The 22,072-nt window shown below is 45.0% G+C and overlaps 1 protein-coding gene across 3 annotated transcripts; it reads right to left on the bottom strand.

Moving 5' to 3' along the window:
- Positions 1 to 2,758: 2,758 nt before the first annotated feature.
- plekhf2 (pleckstrin homology domain containing, family F (with FYVE domain) member 2) lies at positions 2,759 to 22,044 on the bottom strand. 3 transcript variants are annotated; one of them, XM_012833536.3, is made up of 2 exons: positions 21,834 to 22,044; positions 2,759 to 6,663 (listed from the first exon to the last, which is right to left on the bottom strand). In XM_012833536.3, exon 2 carries the CDS (start codon positions 6,650 to 6,652, stop codon positions 5,918 to 5,920), a length of 735 nt encoding a protein of 244 aa, XP_012688990.1. In that variant the 5' UTR covers positions 6,653 to 6,663; positions 21,834 to 22,044; the 3' UTR covers positions 2,759 to 5,917. The 3 variants fall into 3 exon arrangements, with proteins under 3 accessions (XP_012688990.1, XP_042565071.1, XP_031432136.1); XM_042709137.1 differs by lacking the exon at positions 21,834 to 22,044 and adding an exon at positions 19,817 to 21,593; XM_031576276.2 differs by lacking the exon at positions 21,834 to 22,044 and adding an exon at positions 16,218 to 16,274.
- Positions 22,045 to 22,072: the final 28 nt, after the last annotated feature.

Here is a 22,072-nt window from a genome sequence, read left to right as displayed (position 1 = left end):
CTTACAAACAGTATGTAGCCCATTGCCATTAAACCTTCAGTTTGAAAGTGGCATCTAACCTAGATCTAAAAGGTGCAGGGCAGGTCGCAGCACTGGTTAAGTGTATACTTTGATTGGGCAGTTTGGATCCAGGCCCTAATAATAGTTATTAACTGATGTTGAAATGCACAGTGTGCATACTTACTGTGTCACTGGCTCTGTGAACCCTTAGAGACTCAGAACACCCCATGCCTTGCACAGATAATTATGTTAGGATGACTCGGACTCTTTTAGCGTTATAAAAAACCTTGATGGAAAAGATGGACAGCAACTGTCCACAGGGCTGGATGCTTTTAGTGCCCAGGTCTCATTCCTGAAGCCTTGCGTTATTTATACGTACCAGCGGCAATATGGGCTCTTTGTTGAAATTAAATATTTCTATGTAATGAAAGTGCCTGCAGTCTTACATCTCATCACAGACGCTCCTAATCACCGTTTCCTTGTTGACTTCCACAGTGCCAGAGCGCTCAGCGAACGACACAGAAAAGCACTGAAAGTACTTCAGTTACACATACATCTATTTATGAAGCTGGCTCCACAGAGGCTGAATCATAAATTGTCATCGACAATTTCATGCGTCCACAGCATTATAAACATCCAAATAAATCCAGGCTGGCACGAGCTTTCGCTTTAGTGCCCACCAGATTAGCACCACATGAACTTGTGTCAATTAGTGATAACGAGGTCAGACAATTGGAGGTAGATGTTTCTTGGGCACCGACTCTAATGAGGATGCGCCGGAGAGTGAATGTTTTTGTTGTGTCAGTAGGGGGTGCTCTTCTGCTTTCCAACAGAACAGATATGGGCTGTTTGGGAGTCTAAGCGAGAGAACCATGTAAACACACTCAGTAACAATCAGCCACAACAATGGACAACCATGCGTCTATTGTTCTCTTCAAACAAGCGAGCCAGCAGCCGGTCCCGTCCAGGCTATCAGCAGACAAAAAGTGGTCTGTTGACATATATGATTCTGCGTGATAGTGAATATTCCTGAGTCTGTGAGTACTGTGGACTGCTCTGACATTTTAAGAAGCACGACGCGGCCATTGAGGACTCTGGAGAGAGCCTGGAGTGCTTGGCCTTAAACGTCCTATGGTTCCACTCTTCATGGCTATCTGAATCTCTTAAGAGAGTCAAGCAGCTTTTAACTGCCCATCACAAGCACTCAGCAAGGTGCTCCCATCCATTTTTAAAGTGTCTTTTTTAGAGGAGATTTTAGACTTTTAGAGATTTTAGGAAAACGTACCAATCACAAGACGAAGAAGAAGTTGACTGTTGAGGGAAAACAAACTAAACAATACTTTTTGATCTAAAACCTTTGCTGAACCGATTGTGGCATTTAGTCACCTGCTCTTCCTGCTTCTATACAGTAGCAACCATGAGAAATCAATTTCATTTGTCCACACAACTCATGTGGACGTCATGGTAACAGCATGAGCCAGACCAGAGGTGAGGTTCCAGCTGGATTTGGAGGGAAGCAGCTGGCCTTTTATCCATCACTTTCAATTAGCCTTAGTTAAGCACAAATTCTTTCATTCTGTTATAGTCATGCAACTAAAAAAGCTTCAAAGAATGCAGTCTCCAGCTAATGTCAGTATAGAAGTCTTAGATCAATTAGATACTAAAATAAAAAAAATAAATACCCTACTATTCAGTTAATACCACTGCACATTCCAAATTATTTTTTCCAAAAATCTAATATTTTCATTCTACAACAGTATTACCGCATAGTTGGGTTTTTTTCCCCCATGAAGAAAGACTTCCTTTGTATAGGAATTTTAACAAGGACCCAAATAAATCCATGAACAAAGCTACTACAGTTAAGGGTTACCATCACATTACAAAACCTCTCGGAATGGGACAATGGTACCGGCTAGCTTCAGGCTGCTAATGTTGCAACATTCCCTATAAATTGCTCCTGAGGAGAATGAATGGTTTAGTGTGTATGCTGGGCAGACACAGATATCAGCCGAAATCAGGATAGGGTTAGATATCCGAGGATCCCCTGACCCCAAGGCAATGACATTTCAGGCATGCTTCCACTCAATAACTCCCATTACACGGAACAGGCTGGGCGTACACCATTTTGTATTCTTACCAAACACACACCCTATAAACCTCATGGGGATCTCATGATATGACTGCCACTGTGTGTTCCATAGGTTTCGATTCTTCCATGAAAAGTGCTTAAAGAAGAAAACAAATCCGATAACAACCTGGTTGGTGTTCCTGTGCAACGAAAATAGTCCAAAGGACGACTGGTCATCGGATTTACAACCCACCTCGTGTGGAGCGGTTCACAGCTGACAGGGAGAGCGATGAAGGCATGGGGGATTAGCCTGCGCAGTGACACTAATCCCGGATGCACGGCTGACATTGTTACCGCTCTGCCTGGTGAGAGGCAGGGCATGACCTCCTTGACAAACAGGAACTCCAGGAACACTGATGCCCTTTGCTCCGAATCCATGGGCTCCATATGGTTGAAGAAATACACGTCTGTGTCTTTTTAAGAAACTCATGTAATCCTGGAATTTAAGGTGCAAGTTTTGTTTGAAGAAGAATATTTCTGTTTAAAGAAATACATGTTTCAAAGTTACATATTTAGACCAACAAGTGCTCAGAAGGAAACCTCCCGGCAGGATCCCGACTCCTGCCAAAAGTAATTTCCAGGTCTCTTCGAGGTCTCCTAAGCTTGTAAATAAAACACAGGAGTCAAAGCTTTCTGTAATAATACACTGTATTTTTCCTCAGAAAATTAGTATCTAATAATGATATGCTTGATTACATTCTGGTTTAAGCCCTTTCATTAGGTTTTTTAAAATCAGATAAGTGACAAAGGAACAGACCATATTCAAGGAGCGAAAACCACCCAAAAGAGAAGGATTTTTCTTTTTAAATTACAATAAAATGGTTCACTCCAACTAATCCAAACAACCAAAAAAACAAAAACAAATTATATTGTTCAGTTCATATTACAACTCAAGTTTTTTTTTTAAATGTATTATTTCCCTCACTGGATCTTCTGTCCACAACATTATTACTCACCGCCTGGGTGCAAAAACACATCAGCTCTGGTTATTGCAGATCCCGCCTCTGCTCTATCTGGCGTCCTTTTGACTTTTGGTCCAGAGAGTCCAATGGGTTCTAGTCCCTGCTCTAGTTTCCCTTTGGTAGCTCTTAAGGCCATTTCCTCCAGTGTTCTGAAAGGCTTGTTGACATGAGTCCCTCGATCCAAGCACCTGTCCTTTGTTCAAGTTTGAGAACCGAAGTGCTGGTTTTATAGTTGTTCCAGAATCTGGGGCCAGTTCAAAAGGGCAGAACTTAAAACTACATCAGAGAAAAAATGTATCTGTACAAAATTTACAACACTGGCAAGATTGAGACAGCTAACATTAAACAAATGACTGAATTAATGTAAGATTTTGGTTTAAAGTAGGGAGGAAAAAGAAAAAAAAAAAAGACTGGACTTGGAAATGCATGGATGGTTTCCGGTGCAAAAATGATCAGACAAAGCTAAATTTAGTCTAAGCCTCGCTTCACTTCTGGTCTGTTCCTATTCCTTGGACAGGTGACCGCTAAACTTCACAATTACCTGAAGTCAATTACTAAAATTAAAAGCAGTTCACACACAGGACAGCGAGATCGAGGTTGAGATTAATTTCCGTAAACTCTTATAGATTAGTTTCACGAACCATGTGAGGTTTTGTGTGCACAAGCATAACCTGAAAGAATTGTTTTCAGGGAAAACAGCAAACAAGTTTGTGTTAATGCAAAACATCTTATTGCATATTAGATCTAGTAACAGTCAATGCTCTTAACATTAAAGAAAAAAAAATAAAAAATCCCTTTTCAATGTCAGTTTTCTCTTGTAGATAATGACATGCACACACATTTGCGGTTCCTTTCTCAGGACATTAGAAGCATCTGTATTGGATTCACATTCACCTGTGGTTTGCGAGTAAAGTAATATTGGGCCCAGACACTGCAATGTGGCGTCACACGTCACGCGGCAGGGGTGGAGTATGGCTCGGTGTGATGTAAGAAAATGAGATTTGGAGAGGGCGTACAAAAATAGTAGTGCATTCAGACATCCACTTCAATGCAACTCAGTATGCAGTATTGTGGTTTTGCAGTGCCGCTTCCTCAAAAACAACATCTGCTTGCATGTCTCGATTCCTGTTTGAAGAGTCACGGGAAAGACCATGGTTTCACTCAGAAAACGTACACACATACAAGCCCACCCGCACACACACACACACACACACACACACCAACTCCACATGGGTTGGCTGAGAGAAGGGAAGAGGACGATTTTCACATCGGAGTGACACTGACCACTTCCTCTAGAGTAAGAGGTCCCTTAAGGCAGAGCTGGAGGGCAGAGTTAGGGCAAGCTCTAATGCATCAGTTGGTGCCTGATGCAACAGAGTACAGTAGCTCTCCTCTATGTGACATCATTTTATCACTAGAGACTCAACACTGTCTCAAGACATCCTTCCTCTTCCGATTCTAGAAGCTACACACAACTGGCAAGGTGTTTCCATAAAACTGTGGTATCCAATATAGACCTCTAATCTCTAACTCTAAATCCATATCATATACACCCGCAACATAGAGGAGTTCGCAAAACACAATCAAACAAACATCCCATGTCGGGCTGTGGTCCATGGACTGGATTCTTCTGGGACTGAAACATGGCTTTTGCTTTTGCTATTTTCACTGGACTTTCCCTGAAACATGAGAAGAAACACTTGCTCCCCTAGCGGGTTTACATGTCAGAAGGCACAGTGGCGGTAAGGCCTTTGATAGGCTTCATTTTGGGAACCTGCATAAAGTAAGCACACGCACACGCACACGCACACGCACACACCCACAGCCACAAACACACTTTTAAGAGCTAGCACAGTCTCCGAAGGGACACGTTGATTTGTCTTAAGCAAGTATTCATTCAACTGGCATTATCTATTCAGGACTAGAATGCACTTTGATGCATACTAACAGGTAGGTCTGTTGACTGAGTCGGTGTCTTGGGGACAAAAGGGGGAAAACAAATGCATCTCCTGTTATATAAAAAGGAAGGTTAGAAGGTACAAAAATACTGATTCTGACATGAATCTAGACACGAGTGCACCTTCTCAATTCCATCACACCCCCAAAAAAAGCTAGAGAGCGAGAGATTATTTACAGCTTGTGCTTGAGCACCGCCGACACGCTCTTCCCTGCAGTAACGTCGGCGAAGGCAGCAGTAGCCGCGCACCATGTAGAGTCCAAAGGTAGAGAAACAGATAGGCAAACGCAAACGCCTGAGGGGACGAAAGGAACCACAGGCTGGATCCAGCCCACAGAGAGAGCGAGAGAGAGAGAGAGAGGAGAGCGTGGGCGGGAAAAGGGTAGCGTGAGACATCTCACTCCTTTAGTTAGACTGTGAGACATCTCACTCCTGTAGTGAGACTGTGAGAGACGGCACAGCCTGCTGGAGAGGTCCTTGGGTGCGGAGAAAGCCGTGCAGGAAGCAGGGGCTTCACCTAGTGTTTCATCTTCACGGTGGAATGCACCTACTCAAATCCATCAGCACCAGGATGCCATCCTAAGGGCTGGGAGACCTCAACAGTTAATTGGACATTTATTGTAAAACAGCGTGCAGCAAGTGAGTGGGAGTCCAAAGCAGTTCTGCAGGAGGGAGGGTTGCAAAAGCGTTGTGCTAATGTGAAGGTATAGTGAGGTGGGGCGGACAGAGTTTAGTCAAAAAGCTCAGAGTGGACGTTAATGTTCCTAAAAGCCAAGCTTTGGGCTGGGCTGGACTGGACTGGACTGGACTGGAAGGTAGGGAGGGACAAAAGTTGAGAGGTGAAAGTGGGACCAGATCTCGTCAGGTCTCTCAGTCACTGCTGTCGTCCTCGTCGTCGTCATCTGAGACGTTGTTGCCCGGCGACCGTCCGTACGGGTCGGGCCGACCTGTGTGCAGCCCTGTGCCGAGGGAGAGCTGCTCGTAGCAGAACTCGCACACACGCACAGGCTTGGACGACTGGCTAGGCAGCAGGAACTTCTTATCCGAGCACGGGCCGCACACCACGAAGCCGCACTTGCGGCAGTGGTGCCTGCGGCTGACCGGCGTGAACTTGACCTTCAGGCAGCGCATGCAGATGGTCGCCTCGGAGTCGGGCACCCACACGGCGGCGTGCTCACCGCTCGGCGCCTTGCCGCTCTTGGACAGCAGGTCGGTCACGCACTTGCCGATGTGGCTCATCCACTCGGACTTCTCGGTGGCAGTGGCGGCGTAGACGGCGAAGGACTTGGTGGGCGTCTTGATGAGCCAGCCGTTGCGCAAGTCCCCCTCGTCCGCCACCGTGTCGATGGTGACGCTCTCCAGCGGGATGATGTGCTGCTTGTTGTACTTCTTCTTCTGGATGACGATGTTGCCGTACACCAGGATGTCGTTGAACAGGAAGAACTGACGAGCCTTGGGCTTCTTGCGGCACAGCTTGGTGAGCACGCCCTCGCCGATGAGCACGCGGCCTGGGATGGCCAGCGGCTGACCCGCCGTGCCGAAGCAGCCCTCCACAACGCCAATGCGCTTGTTGTTGGCCTCGCTGTTCGCCAGCCGGTCCACCATCTTTCCTTTACCTGGAAAGGGGGATGGAGAGAAAGAAGAAACAGGCGTTATTCTCCAGACACAGCAGCCTCAGTATTTGTACTTCACTGAGTGTTCCCTCCTGGGCTTTATGGACTGAAAAAGATCTGACATTGCAAACTTTGCAAATATCTGTATGCAATAAACTATTCCCATAAAAAGAGTACTAAAACCACAATTAGTTTCATAATGCTGCCTGAGAAAGTTCATGTTAACGTGTCGTTTTAGAGAACTGAACAAATACAGGGACACCACAAGTGTATTGTCTGAGATAAGAAAACTACCGCGGTCAGCTTCTGTTTGGCAAGACGCCCAACAAGGCTCCACACCATAAAAGGTCACCCGGAGAACAAGGCTCATTTGCACGAGACATTTTCTAATCACTGTACTTTCTATGTATTAACATTAATGGAATGTCCGAACGATTCAATTAGCGCTCAAAATGAAGGCAGTGAGACACCTGTTAACCAGTTTGACTTCTTCACAGAGGAGGAACCTCTGACCAACATGTATGACGCTTAAGACACTGAAGTCGCGTTGAAATGAGGGCAGTGACGCTTGGTGGTGTTAATCTTATTTTAGTTTCATTTAAGTCTATCCTTTCCGAGACGTTAAGTCTAACAATAGCCCGTATGTTTTCGGTCGAGCAATGAGCCCAGGTCTGTTTGACAGCAAAAGTATGTGTATGAATACTTTCTGTTTATCTTCTCTTTCTGTTTTTTTCTCCTCTTTTTGTTATTATTCTCTTTCCCTGCAATCAGTAGAGTAGTAATGGCCTGCTTAAATGGAAAGGCAAAATGATTGTTACGACAGCAAAGGCCATTTTATTTTTCTGTGCAATAAGAAACAGATCAATTTGTATGCAATATCTCTTGCTTTAGAAACAAATGCAATCAGTTTGCCAGAGATAGAGGCCGTGTGAAATTAGTAGGCAACCCTCCCTGAATGAAATTTCCAAAAAATGGAAATGTGCATTCCACACCACACCGCATCAGCGTCTACAAACACAAACACACACACAAACTTGGCTCCCTAGTGATGTCCTGAAAACGGTTTTATCAAACAGGTGTGAAAAGAGCTCTCTTCCTGTTGTTCATCTTGACATTTTGTAAGGTCAGATCGGTGAAACCGCAAGATATTTATCGCTGCCCCCCCCCCCCCCCCCACCTCCACTCCTCTCCTCTCAGTCATCCACCTCTCAGACAGGCATCTCTTGATTAGCATCTGTGAGCAGGCTGGGGCACAAACATGAACAGCCTGTGTATGCGGTTCCACAAAGAGCCAAAAATGACATCCAGCGCAGGCCGAAATTGAGTAGGGAGAAGGAGATCGTGGAGGCTCAGTGGAGGACGTGCACAGCACTCTTCCTCAAGCAACCCTTATGGATCTCCACACAGCAGCAGCAGCAGCAGCAGCAGCAGTAGTCCCTGTCATAAATAACCAGCACTATCTGCTGGGGAGCCTAGATGAAATGAAATAAAATGAATGTCTGAATGCGGAGGCCTGTACGTGAATGAGCTGGTGAGGGTGCCAAACATCAGAATGCATTCCCCACCCACATCACCCCCACCCACATCAGTCACATCTCAGAGTTCTGTGAGGTTCTCAAGCAGCCCTTCAGTCTGAGTCCTGCTGAGGTTACCCACAGCCAACCCTCAAAGCCCAGATGACCTCCATACCAAATTTGCTCACCCCTCTTCGAACACAGTGAAAATAATAATAAAAAAGAGGGCTGGTGCTCTCTCTCTCTCCCCCCCCCTCCCTCCCCAGTCCCATCATCACAGGCTGGGTAATAACTGGGGCTCATAGTAAATGGCGGGGATGAGATGGAGAGAGGATGTGGCAGGACATCAGACATAGAGAGTCAGAAAGTGTGTGAGAGAAAGAGAGGAAGAGTCCATATAAGGGAACAAATGAGAGAGAGAGAGAGACAGAGAGAGAAAGAGAGAAAGAGAGAGAGAGAGAGAGAGAGAAAGAAAGAGACAGCGGTGGAAAGCCTGAGGATGGAGGGAAACACAGAGGGAGCATAATGAGGGACGCAAATCTGATCTCATTTTCAGCTGGCACAGTGCTGATAAATGCCTCTGAACAGGGCAGGGCTGGAGACCCGGGCACTCATCCAAATGGCTCGACCTCCCACCATGGGAGAGGACTCCTCTGCTGAAGAGGATCTGTCATGGAGTGTCTTTGACATGTGTGACATGCGTCCTACCCTAGATTAATCACACTTGTGCTGTGGCATGTACCTGTCTGTAGAACAAGCACAACCTTGTGCGCACTAGGCAAGTGGAGTGTCACTGGCCCCAGCAACACTGCTTTACATCTGCCATCATATATTCTGTTTCATATCATATATTCTGTTTCATATCCAGATCAGCACACTCACACAGGCATTCAGTCAAAGTATACTTGCATACCCTCTACTTGACACATCAACACACACACACACACACACACACACACACACACATCAACACACACACACACACACACACACACACACACATTCTGAACACTCACACATACAAACTGTGGCTGCATAGGCATGCACACACACGTGCTCTCTTGCTTTCTACTGGAGGCTACATGCTGGCTCTCCCTCTGTCAGCACGCCATGTCACTGAGGCCACGCATCGCGGTGTCTCTTCCATCAGTGGCCGCGCTGCTAATTGGCCTAATTAGCTGAAGAGATAACACTGGGGCGGGGCAGGGCCGAGCCATCTCATTCCCCTTGCGTAGGGATCACATGGTTATCCGCTATAAGAAACCCCTTTGGCTGGCCAGCTTTCAGCCTTCGCCGTCCCCTAAACACAAACACTCGGCGCAGCGGACAGCCAGGACATGGCACGGTGATGGCCGTCACGTGGGATCCTTGGCCTCCGTGTGTTGTGGGGTGGAGGACAACTGGAATTGGTTGGAGGGGTTCGGGAGGGGTGGGTTGCGGCACGAGGCTACGCTACGCTGCTACACACACAGCTGTGTGATGATAGCAGATAAACTGAGGCGTGCAGCCCAGATAAACATTGATAATTACAGATAATTAAGTCCATATATGCAGCTCAATGAGCCTCCCGTGGATTTGTGCATTTACACAAAAATTCATGGAAGAATTAAGGCACCATACACTGCCTACACAAATAGAAAATGTATGGCTAAATCATTTTTCCTCTAATAAGCTAGCTAGTAAGGCTTAGGGCTACAGATGTAGGTAGCAGCGAATCTTGCAAAACCAATTTGTGAAATTCCGGAAGGGATTCAGTTCTAAAGTAAACAACCACCACGTCAATCCCAGTGTATAGTGTGCAACTAGTAAGTAAGCATTCATAACACATGGTTTCTCACAGTTTACATGGGATCAATAATGTTGAAAACCGCCTACAAGGGAAAGGGAGATTTATGTTCCTACAGTTCCAACACATTGGAGTGCAGCTGGACTCCAACACAGGCAGTACCCACCTTCCTATTGACATTATAAGCACACAGAGAGAGCCAATCCTCAGCGTGAGAGACTCTCAGCAGTTAGTGCCACATCAGTTTCAAATCTCCAATTCCTCCTCTTCATTTGGTGTGAGTGTGAAGCTCACTAAGAGCTCTGCTTAACTTTTGGCTACAGGGAGGAGAACCCCTCAAGCAATTCAGATGAGAAGACGAGGCTTGCCAGGGCGGGCAGGGCAGGAATGAACAAACACACACATACACACACCCACTCCTCTCCGCACCCTGCATTGAGTCTGTTGTTCTCTGTTGAGACGCTGCATCTGTTGTCTGTGGTCCTGCTTGCAATCACCGTGATTCCATGTAATCAGTTGACTTATTCTGAAGACCCACACATGTTGCTCTGCAGAGCAGTTTGCTACAACTGTATACTGTCTACACATGCAGTTGTACTGTATATTATCTATGGAATGGAAGTCCCAATTAACTGAAGCACAGATATGAAAAAATATTTCTAATAAGCAAGACTCGAAAGTCCTATTGGTTTAAGTGAATAAAATCGCCATATTCCACTGGTAGGCAAATCAAAATGGCCTCGTGAAAATGTTTGCAGCAACCTGTGCAACAAAAGTAAGGCAAAAACTTTTAAATTAACCATTTTTTCCATGTGGGGTATTATTGACCTGAATGTCCATGTCAACAGGTCATGGAATACATTTGAGCAAGACGCAGGTATAGGGAGAGGGTGGCTCGCTTGTGCTGCTCGTTCATGAACCTCACAGAGCAGGATTGCCAGAGATATTACCGCCTATCCCCCAAAAGGCTCTTAATTGCAACTGCCATTTAACTCGTCCCGCCCTGAGGAACACCACAGACGTACGAGTCCCCCTCCAACTGAAGTGCTGGACTTTTACGCCACTGGATCCTTCCAGGATCCCCTGGCCTTCATGGTTGGGACATCCAAGTCGGGATATCCTGGCTCTACACACAACTTTCATTTTAGCGAGTTCAGGTGTTCCTGCAGCCTTCCAGGGCGTTGCGCCTTTGGACGGGTGGCTGTGAGACAATGGCTGTCCGCTACGCACATACATTATAGCAACAACTCAGCGGCAACAGCAATTGGATATTGCGTTATTAAGCACCAGGTCTATGATTGAGTGACATTTGGCCTGTTAAAAAAGCATTTCAGATGCTTGGACGGATACTTGGCTTTTTAACACTTCCTGGTTCAAAAGAAATAATCCCTATGGAAAATGGATTTGAATGGAATGAATGGGTTTTCACAAAATATGTGAAAATAAGGTGTGAGTGAAACAATGGCAGTTGAAAACTTAGTAAACGGTTTGGTGAGTTAATTTGTAGTCATCATATCAATACCCTTCATTCTCTCATAGGGCTTTTCTTTTTTTAAACCGGAACGTGCAAAAATGCTAATGTTGCATGAAGCCCATTGACGGTGCTCATTGCTCTATGAAATTAGGGCCCAGAGTGTGAAAGACAGACATTACATAAAGCCTCGGAAGGCGCTCCGTTTCGCCTCTCCATCCATCCAGGGTTTCTAAGGCGCCTTCACATTACAAGATGGGACACGTTCCAGATGACTCATTCACACACTGCTCGCTTGTCGGGCGGAAGTCGACAGGCCTGCTTAGAGGGAGGAGGAGGCCGACTCAAACGACTGTCAGCCAGGACCGCGCAGAGGCTGATGGAGAGGCCAATGCCGAGGGCCTTTCTCAGCACAGCTGGCCAGTCCACTGCCTGATCTGATCCCACATGGTGCCACCGTTGCGTAAGCACGCATTCAGATGGACTGATGGGAAACCAGAGGCACTTTTTGTTTGTTTGTTTTTTTACTCTTTTCTCCAGGGCGCACTCAGAGAACAAAACAAGTGCATTGGGTGAACAGATCGGGTCGGCACCGGAGGAAGCAGAGCCAGAGGCCAGGCGTTCTGCTGGATGTGACAGGGTCCCCCTGGGGCCAACCGCTGCTCCGATTCTGTCAGCCGAGATAATACAATAGAGAGGGGGGAGGAGAGGACATGTGCCACTCTTCATCATTTCAAACTCCCGCGGATGAGTCAACAGGTCAGTGTGATGTGCTTATGACTACCAGCCCATTGTGACCTGGAATGCTGGAGCTACCAGGGCTAAACTGGGAGTAGTGCACAGATCTGGCATCCCAACCCCCTTCTCCTACACATATCTTTACACACTCAAGGAGGCATCCTCTAAAAAAAAAAAAAACAATAAAAAAAAATGTAAAAAAATGCATGAAGAATATAAATATCTTGCTGACCCAGAGCAAAGCCAGGGAGTAGATTTCCTGTTTTTCTGCAATTCATCAACTGCTAAATTTCTTGGTCCTCCATTTCTACGTCACATAGTGCTTACCCCGAGTCATTCCCTTACAGTGCGGTGATACAGTGCGGCTGAAGATGAGCCAATCACTATCCATTTCCCTCAACACTAACTGTCACGCACACACAAACACACCCAGTGAGCTGATCTCATAGCTAGATGACCCCTCCTAGCGTGACTAGACACTAGATACAGGCACCATACAGTCTGACTTGCGATCCTCTCACACAGTTACTGCAGGGGTTGCAATCACACAGCAGGTGCAGAAGCACAAATAGGAACTATGCCCCTTTATGACAATTTCCCCTGCATGTTTCTCCCTCCCACACACACACACACACACACACACACACACGCACACGCACACGCACACGCACACGCACACTTTCAGATAAAGACCTCATAAGCAGCTGATCCAGTGGCATGAAATTATGCTGAGAGTACCACTCCCTTCAAAGGACTCTGGCGCACTATGACAAGAAACAATGACACACATCTGGCCAGCTCATCTCCATCAGCAGGAAACATGGCTTCATAATCTGTGGAGTCCACCACAAGGGTTGGTACACCAGCTATAATAGCTAAAAACTAAAGGAAGGCTGACGTGCCAACCTTCGCCCATGCACCCACCATGTATCTCTCTTTCTCTCTCTCTCTCACAAACACACACACACACAGACACACCTGTTGAGCCCAGCATTGTTTACATGCCGTCATGTATATGGGATGGATTTGGGTTATTGGGTTATCCAACAGAGCAGGTGGTGTGCAAGCAGCAGGTGTGGGACAGAAATATACTCTCTCTCTCCCTCTTACACACCCACACACACACACACACACACACACACACACTGCGAGAGACAGTTGCGCTGTGCAGGAGCAGCAGCTGTGCTGTGAGGAGCCCAGACACCAGATCCTTCCCTGACTGCTGACACTGAATCTGGGTTCGGCGGCACACGTGGGCCCCACACTTCACACAATGGCTCGGGACGGGAGCGTCTCGGGAGGGGAGGAGGACGCCTCGCAGTGTACTTCTAAAACAACTCGGCCTGTCAACCATCGTCACACTCAGGCTTTTCACCCCACACATGTGCTCCGCTCTCTCTCGCCATCAGTGTCATTCATATTACATGCAGACACGTTTTAAAAAACATCCATTAGATGACGCATGCATGCAGAGCCTAACTGTTTGATCACTGGCACCTCACCACTCATTTCCTCTTCACTGAAGCACCTGGGGCACTGAAGCACCTCAGCCTGCCCTAGCGCCTTCTTCATGCCTCTGCTCATTTCTGCTTAGGCACACACTGCTCTCTTGACATGGGGAGTGTTCGGAAACTGCCACTCTGAGCGTTCCGAGCATACTCTGGCACTTTGAAACGGTTCGTAAATTGGGAATGTTGTTGGAACTGTCAATCGGTTTTTTGGAGTGTCACACTCTCAGAGCGTTCAGAGCACACCGTGGGCACTCCAGCTGAAGAGACGGAGTGGCAGAATGTGACGCAGTCTAATTAGAAAAAAAACAGACAGAGGGTGTTTTGGAAAAGTTTGACAGCTGCGGACTTATTGGCGAATTACAGACGATAATTAGTCATTTAACATAATCGCTTATATAGTATTCATCCTCACTGTCCTCAAGCTGTTGAATTAAACAGGAACCCAATTTCAACACAGCTGTATGTGTTACATCAACTTTGATCTTCAACAAAACATTCGTTATTTCGTAAAAGAGATGGAACACTGTTTCTTTCGAACTGGAGAGCATCATTCCGCTCTCAGAGCGGCAGATTGAATTTACGAATACATCCATGGTACAGTGTGGTGACTGATGGCAAGAGATTGTGAGGGTGCGGTTATGAGGGAAAACAGCATGCATTTGTGTGCGTAAAAAGTTTGCGTTTGAGTGCAGGCAAGCATGTGAAATCAGGCATTGGTTGGGCTGTGGGGTCGAGCTGTGAGGTAGGCTATGTATAAAAATGGAAGTGTGTGTGTGTGTGTGTGTGTGTGTGTGTCTGTGTGTGTGTGTGTGTGTGTGTGTGTGCGCGAGTGAGTTTGTCTCAGAATGTCTCACAGGGAGAAATGCAGGAGGTGTTTATGAGGAAGAGAGGGTCCAGTGTAACCTGTCTGACATCCAAAGCAGAGCTCTGGGGCTTACTGTGACAGTGTGGCAAGGGAGCTGGGCTGATCGGAATCAGCTACACTCATGGGTTATTGATGCGGCCCATCGGCCTCAGTGTCCTTAGCTGTGTGGCCAAGACAGCGTGATCCCTCGGAAGATGAACTGCATGAGCACATGATCATTTCACAAAGTGAAAAGAAAAAGGACACTTCAAACCGGAGACCAACAACAAGCTCGCATCTAGTTGTTTGTTTAAAAAACTGGTCAGGGGCATGATGGGGAATGCTGCATCAATTGTCAGAACTAGAGCATAAGGGTTGGGCAATTGGTTATTTGGAGATGGGCAGTACTGCTGCAATCAATATCACAATATTTTCCAAAAATATCACAGTAGTTCTAGCTTGACGAAAGTTTTGTTTGAAATCATAATATCTGCAAAACGCGACAGAGAGGGACGCCCAGGTCATCATGTGCACTTCTCATTCCTTTAACCCAGTTCATGCAGATGATATCTCTAGATGTTATCGTTTGGAAACCCAGACATTTGTGACCAACAAGACACATTGTGGTCACAGACATTTTACACTGAAAACATGCCTAAGAACCTAGTTAAACACTAAAACCACTCCAGAATGAGAATCCACCCGTATCTAACTTCATTAAATCAACGGGCCATATTTCTTTTCAAAAGCGGCCCCTGTGATGTACAAACACATGTGTGATGTTCTTCTTATTCTCCACCGAGGCACAGACGGCTGTAAAAAAAAAAAATCATCTGAGCTGGTGCACCATAGCATAGCCATTCCCAATGGATTTGCAAATTGCCTGGGTCACACATTACCACGTGATATGATCCTCAAATGCCTTTTAATAAACAACTACCTCAAACAGTGCTAATCCCATAAAAGCCTTCAAGGAATGCTTGCTATGTCTTGGTAACAAGCTGTTTCTCCATGCTGTTTTTTTTTTTATATAACTTTTAAAGCAAACAGACATATTTTATGACCCTTTCACGAACAAAACTATAATGCGGCTATAAATATTTGACAAACCAAATAAAACAAGAAGAAATAGCGCTCTTGGGTGACAGAGATGTGGCTGTAAATAGAAGCGGGCAGACAGAGGAAGAAGGGCACTTCACACCGCCGTGCAGATTCATAGAAAGGAAGCCCATGTGCATATTTTCAGGTTCTAAAGTGAAGATTATTTATATCCTGTGTTTGAGGTTGGCGTACATCAGCGGCAGTCTCCCCCATTCTACAGACAAATGAGCCCCAGCACCTTAGATAGTGAAAGTGTTTGTGAGTTCAGAATATAGTCACTTATATTCACCTCCAAGCCAAAGATCCTGTAGACAAAGGTGATGAGGTACCTTTGCCTCAGTCAGAACCAAGAACAGCAAGTGGGTACCGAGTAAGTAGAACTTTATCACATGATATCCTACACCTTTTCCTGTAAACCATCATGACCTTTGAATGTGAATGTGCTCCAAATCGAAAGAAACATTCTATAAATCTCTAGTTATCCATTTATCATCTGTTGATACAATTACAGGTCTTACCATCTTCTTCTTCCTATGTTTTCAGTGGCTAACAATTATTTAAGTGTCTTGAGACTGCTCAGTGGACACCTTACCTCTAGATTCCAGCGGGCGCTTTCTCAGGCTTCCTCCAGACGTCAGGGTCTGTGTCTGTGTCTGTGTCTACGAGCTCTGTCTTTCTTAGTGTAGCGCATGTACTCTCAGCAAGCACAAAGCCATCACACAAAGGCGATCATGCTGGGCTAGGTCACGGGTCCTAAATACATCTCAGTGAGAAACAGACGCAGATTATCTCAGATACGTAAACAGCTCAGAGCTCATAGACAGCACAGAGGACAGGATCTCACAGACTCGCACACTGTAAACATCAAGCTGCCAACACCTGACATGAGTGTGCAACAAGTGTTTGCTACAGTAGTCAACCCTGAACCTTAATACCATAGGTATGTAGGTCCTATGAATGCCACAGGCACTGTAAACAGGACTTTATACGGCGAGTTCTGGAATGAGGTCAAACGCTACTCTCAGGTGCCTTCAATCTTGAAGAGCTGCCAGTTGACTGCTCTCAGTAAAGGGATAATAATTAACAGTGACAGCTTCCTATTTCCCCAACATCTCCTGTGAGTGTCACCCCGTCTGCTTAAATTCTATCAAGGGCAGATCTCATTTCTTCTTTTTCTTGCCTTGCCCATCAGGCCTTGAAGCAATAATAATAGGCGGTGGAGAATAAGATCGAACCCACAGCCTGACTTTGCCTTTGCTCTCAGTAAGTATGCAACATGAAGATTCTCAAACAACAGAGATAGTACTTTTTGAATTACAGCTAGACTACACAGACAGGCCCTAGGATTTCCCTGTCTTTTAAACTCAAGGCATTCATCCAAAAGACTCAAGGACAGCTGGAAAAAGTTCAGTGCTCATCATCGAAGACCAAGTCTAACCATTACAATAACATTAAGTAAGATCATGCACCCACTATACAGAAGAGACCTGCCTGGACCTTCACCATTACCCTCTCACCCAATCATATCATCCGACTAATGGGGGCACAGTTGGGCAAATCCCATTAATGGCTGTTCCATTGTGGGTTGTCACCAAAGGCACCAGTGGTTACAGGCTTTTAAGTGACTCACAACTAATCAACTATTTCCCCACTCACACACTGAAGCAGCTTCACTTAAAAGAAGTCCACGACACAGGAAAATGAACCCCAGCTTTAAAATGCCTGCCATGTGGCTTGGTTGTGTGGGTCCATGGAACATTTGATGTCTTGATGTGCAACCTTGGGTGGCTACCGAGACACAGATGTGGGAAATTCCCTGGTCTTCAATTACAGTGTACCTCTTTTGCATGTGTCACACTCCTGCCCAGTTTCAGACATGGAACACACCAGCTTCTCAAAATGGACAACGCTATTCAGCAGCTTTTAAGAGTTTTCATTTCAGGAACAGGGCTCATCTCCGAATTGACACTTTAATTGCAGAATAAACCACTGATGTATGTCAGATCAAAATGTTTTCTTTCTTCACTTTCTTTTTTTTCCCTTTGTCCACCTGTAATAATCAGTAAACTCTTGTCAGTCAAGCCTTAGCCCAGATAATAGCCGTTTTAGCCACGGTTAATTACCCTGTTATCATTGCATAACTCACCTTGGCACCAAGAGTTCAATTTCAGTACTACTGGCTAGTCATTCATTCATTCATTATAACCCATGTCGAAATACTGTCATGGTTGAGTAATTAAGTTTAGAAACCCCCTTGTTTACGCCTGCACTGAATGACAGGGCACATGGAATAAGCAGTCCACCCAAACTAGCCACTATTACCTCCCCTGTTTTTTGCTGATGCTAATGGTCCAAGCTTATGTTCCTTGTGCCTCTAGCAATTGCAAAGTCAACACATTTCTCGGCTCAGCTATTTCCATTCTTGAGAAGCGGGAAGTGCTGAAACCTTGGTGGGTGTAAAGGTCTTGCAGCAGCTTGGGCAATTATAGTGGTTGTCGGACTGCCTAAGTTCAGAGGGCTAGGCAAATTGGTATGCTACTCTGCCTTGTTCCAGTCAACTACATTATCTGGCCATACAGAAAGTATCTGATACGAAGTGGATATAGTTACTGAGCTGTACAGGCAAAATATCTGTACAGAGAAAATATTTTGTCTTAAGGTGATGATACACAAAGCGAGTTTTTTGAGCATCATCATTGGGCATTGTTCCTGAGCAATGTTGTTCGGGCACTTTCCCACTGATATTCGGCATTGATATTTTTATCTGGACTTTAAATCACTAGTATGCAAATTGTCCCGATTACCCAATCAGAACACAAGGAACTGGTCACGCAATTGCCAGGCAACACTGCTCAAAAAGCTGCCCCGTGTATCATCACCTTTACACCACCACGCCGAAGGAGAAACTTTTCTCACTACTCAGACTTAAGATGGAGTTCAAAACTCTACACTGCAATGCAGCTTAAAAATAACAGAGACTATACTGAAATAAACAGTATCAATGGAACAGCTGGAAACTCATAAAAACGATCCAGCCTACATTAAAATTTTAGCAAGACCAGATGCCTGAGACACATAGACAAAAGACCCTCAAACATTTTCCAGGTTCTAGGGTCGGACTTTAAAAAGACCTCAAAGCTGCTCAAGTGATGCCAGAGAGAGAGAGAGAAAGAGAGAGAAACATACAGGAGGCAGCTCAGAGTGACAGCATCTGTTTCTCTCATTCATACATGTGTTGAACACATTCTCCACAGCCCTAGCCCACCGCTCCCTGAGACGACAGGCGCTGTGCACAAAGCTGAACACATTTGCACTGCACTTCTTCCACACAAAAGTGGAAGCAGAGCCCAATACCCTCTGGATAGCATTTAGCTCATGGTGTTCTGCATGGGTGCTCCTCTTAAGGAAGGTGAGCAACCAATCAGAAAAGGCACTCATCAAGCTCTTTAAATAAATACAGAATCAGCAACAAGCGTTTAAAATGGGTCCTGTAGTACAAATTCAAAATATTGGAGAGAATTGTCTGCCTCCGCCCCTTCCTCCCCAGACTCAAAGCTCATGCGAGTTGCCGAGGTAGTAAACAGCCCTGGGCCTTCTGCTCCTCCATTGTGACTGATAGTAGTTCATGTTAGCGTGTGTTAGCGTGTGTTAGCATGACGGCCAATTTGTTTCATATCTGGCAACCCCAGGTGTTGAAATGGTACTGCAGAAATGGCAAAAAACACAAATGGACGTTCCTCTCCGAAACAGAAATCTCAAAGGAGAACATACTGGCTGTCGCATTGTTGTCAGAGGGAGCAGTAAATATATTACATATTGGTCCTTTAACTAATAAAAGCTGACATCACTGATGAAGGAAAGACAGGGCTTTTCCAACCATGAGCTAATGATCCAACAGTCTTCCCCTAGGTAAGCTGGATGTCTATCATCATTTACCTTCATAGATAAAGAAGTAAAAACTCAGAGAAAATCAGTGCCCACTGTATTGGCTTAAGATGTCTAATGAACTAGCTTTATGCAGGCATATTGTTGAACAACTTTAGCCCATGATGAAAGAAAATTCAGGGTGGAAAATGTTGCAGACCTTCTTGCAATATGTATTGATAGCAGTACTGTTACATCCCAAAACTGTAAAAAAAAAAACCTGCTTTCTCAGTCGGACTAATAACAAATTGACCGTCTCCTACTTACCATGAAATTTCCCAAGTAGGCTATAGGCCTGTTCTGTCAAATGTGTTGCCATGGCCCACACCGAAACAAACAGCCCTTACCAAGTCCACAGCATGGGTAAAGACCGACAAGTCAGGCAGGTCCGTCCCATGAATCACACCAGCGCATGTGAGTTTCTGACACGACACTAACAACTTATGAATCTCTCTTCCTCTGGAAGCAGCACAATTAACTTGTTCAATCCTACAAAAATATTTTCAGTTATGAGGCTCTAAAAATGTTAATGAATGATGTATCAATGCATTTCCAGCAGACACTGAAATAATAAAAAGGGTCTCGATGAAATACATGCAGGTATACACATGCGTACGCATAGCTCTTGTTCTACCTGACATTCTACTCTGTTCTTTCTTTTAGTTTCACTTTGAGTCAAGTTCTTGATGCATTGGATCTAGGTTAACGCCCAGACAAGGTAGGGAACATCGCAGTTATCTCTCAAAATGAGAAAGATGTCCTCAGTGACTAATAACGATGGGTCAGATATGGACTATGAAGGGGATACAGGCTATTTGCCAGCCAGGCTGTTGAATGCATATGCTGAACTTATTATGCAAACAGATGACAGGAACATTATCAGTCACACTAGAATGTGATAAAGCATTCTAGTGGCAATGCTGGCGACTGAGTTTTAAATGTGTTAATGACTGGGATGCCATGTGTAAGAATTTTGATGACTGCATCTAAGAGAAATATGTTGTCACATCATCACATTACCTCACCGGTCACACTTGTGACTGCCCATAAAACACACTTACAAACCCCTAATTTTCCATGAAACTTTGATTATTTCAAAGGGTTACTAATGACACGTGATTTAGATATTTTCATGTCTGGAAAATTCAGGATAAAACGGGTTAAGGAAGTGCGAGATGTGATGAAAGCCTTTGGGTCAAAATAACAAACACATTATGGAAAGGTTAAGTCTGTGCCATGATTTCGTGCTTTCTCCGTTTTAACGAATTAATTTAGACGGTGGGAACAAATACATAATAGTGTATCCGTGCATATATAACGCTGTGAACTTTTACTAATCAGCTGCTGACCACCGTGTAACGTTATAATTTAGACAATCATGCATGAATTGACTTTGTTAATTGTGGGTGAAACTGTTGGTTTTATGATAGTGGTGGCAAATAACTTTTAGAACACCATATTACACATGCCCGAATAATTTAGTGTCAATAGCGTCACGCGTTATAGCCTACAGTTAAGTAAGTGACCCAAACTCCAGTAGAAACGTCAGCTGCCCAAGGCTTATATTTGTCTGCGGTGTTCTTTTAATTGTATGGTGCTACCACTGCTGCTAACTTCAAAACGCAATCGTTACTGGTCGCCTCCAACGTCCAGATACCCTGTCCTGGTTGTTTACAATAGCCAGCATAACTGACGATGTATAGTTAAGAAGCAATACGCTCCTCCTCAACGTCACTAGCCGCATAAGTTATCCTACTTTACATTAACACTTAGTTATGCTTCCAACTATAAATTCGCTTGAAAGTTGTACACATTACTTCTCCTTATAACTGGTTAACAAAACAGCGAATACGGACAGCTAGCTGCAGGATAAATGCAACTTAACCTACAATGCTCACTGACAGGCTAGCCGTTTCAATAATGCATAAGTTAGCTAGCACTAGCTAGCTGGTAGTTTACAAACGGTCCAGAGTTTTTAACAGCTAAACGGGATTCCAACCGATGAATAAAAGAGTACACCCCTTATGTTTTATATCGGCAACACACGCAAAATTAAGTTAATTTCAGATGGACGAGCTTCTTTGCCAAGACAATTTACTTGGCTAATATTAACCCCCGACTGTATCCCAAGTGAAGCTAACATTAGCAGAACGTATGAGCCCATTTCCAAGTTCCAAGTCCATATTAGCAGGCTAACGCTAGCTAACAAATGGCTGAGTAATATAGGAAAGTAAACCCAGACAAATAAACGGAATCGTGGCATTATAAATGGAAAAATACGTACCTCGAAAAGAAAACGTATGCCAGTAAAGTTGGAGTGACCTGTAGCTCCCAGAAGAAATTCCAGATTTGTCACCCTTTCAACTTTGCCTCTGTCAGTCGCAAGGCGGCAGCTTACTAGGGCACTTTGCGGGCAATAACAATATGGCTCCGTAAAGTTGTTAGCGGGATTGGAAACGTCACTTCTCTGGAGACAGATAGGGTGAGAAGGGCAGAGACGTTCTAATTTGATGTAATAAACAG

The sequence above is a fragment of the Clupea harengus genome, chromosome 11 (assembly GCF_900700415.2).
Source record: "Clupea harengus chromosome 11, Ch_v2.0.2, whole genome shotgun sequence".
Classification (NCBI taxonomy): Eukaryota; Metazoa; Chordata; class Actinopteri; order Clupeiformes; family Clupeidae; genus Clupea; species Clupea harengus.
Note: the sequence above shows the minus strand (reverse complement) of the source record. Positions and strands in the feature narration are given on the sequence as shown.

Excerpts from the sequence above, each read along its gene's own strand:
- plekhf2 (XM_042709137.1), bottom strand. The coding sequence starts at position 19,868 with ATGGCAACACATTTGACAGAACAGGCCTATAGCCTACTTGGGAAATTT. Across the intron at positions 6,664-19,816 it reads CCTACTTGGGAAATTTCATG|GTAAAGGAAAGATGGTGGAC; the intron begins GTAAGTAGGAGA and ends CCCCCTTTCCAG.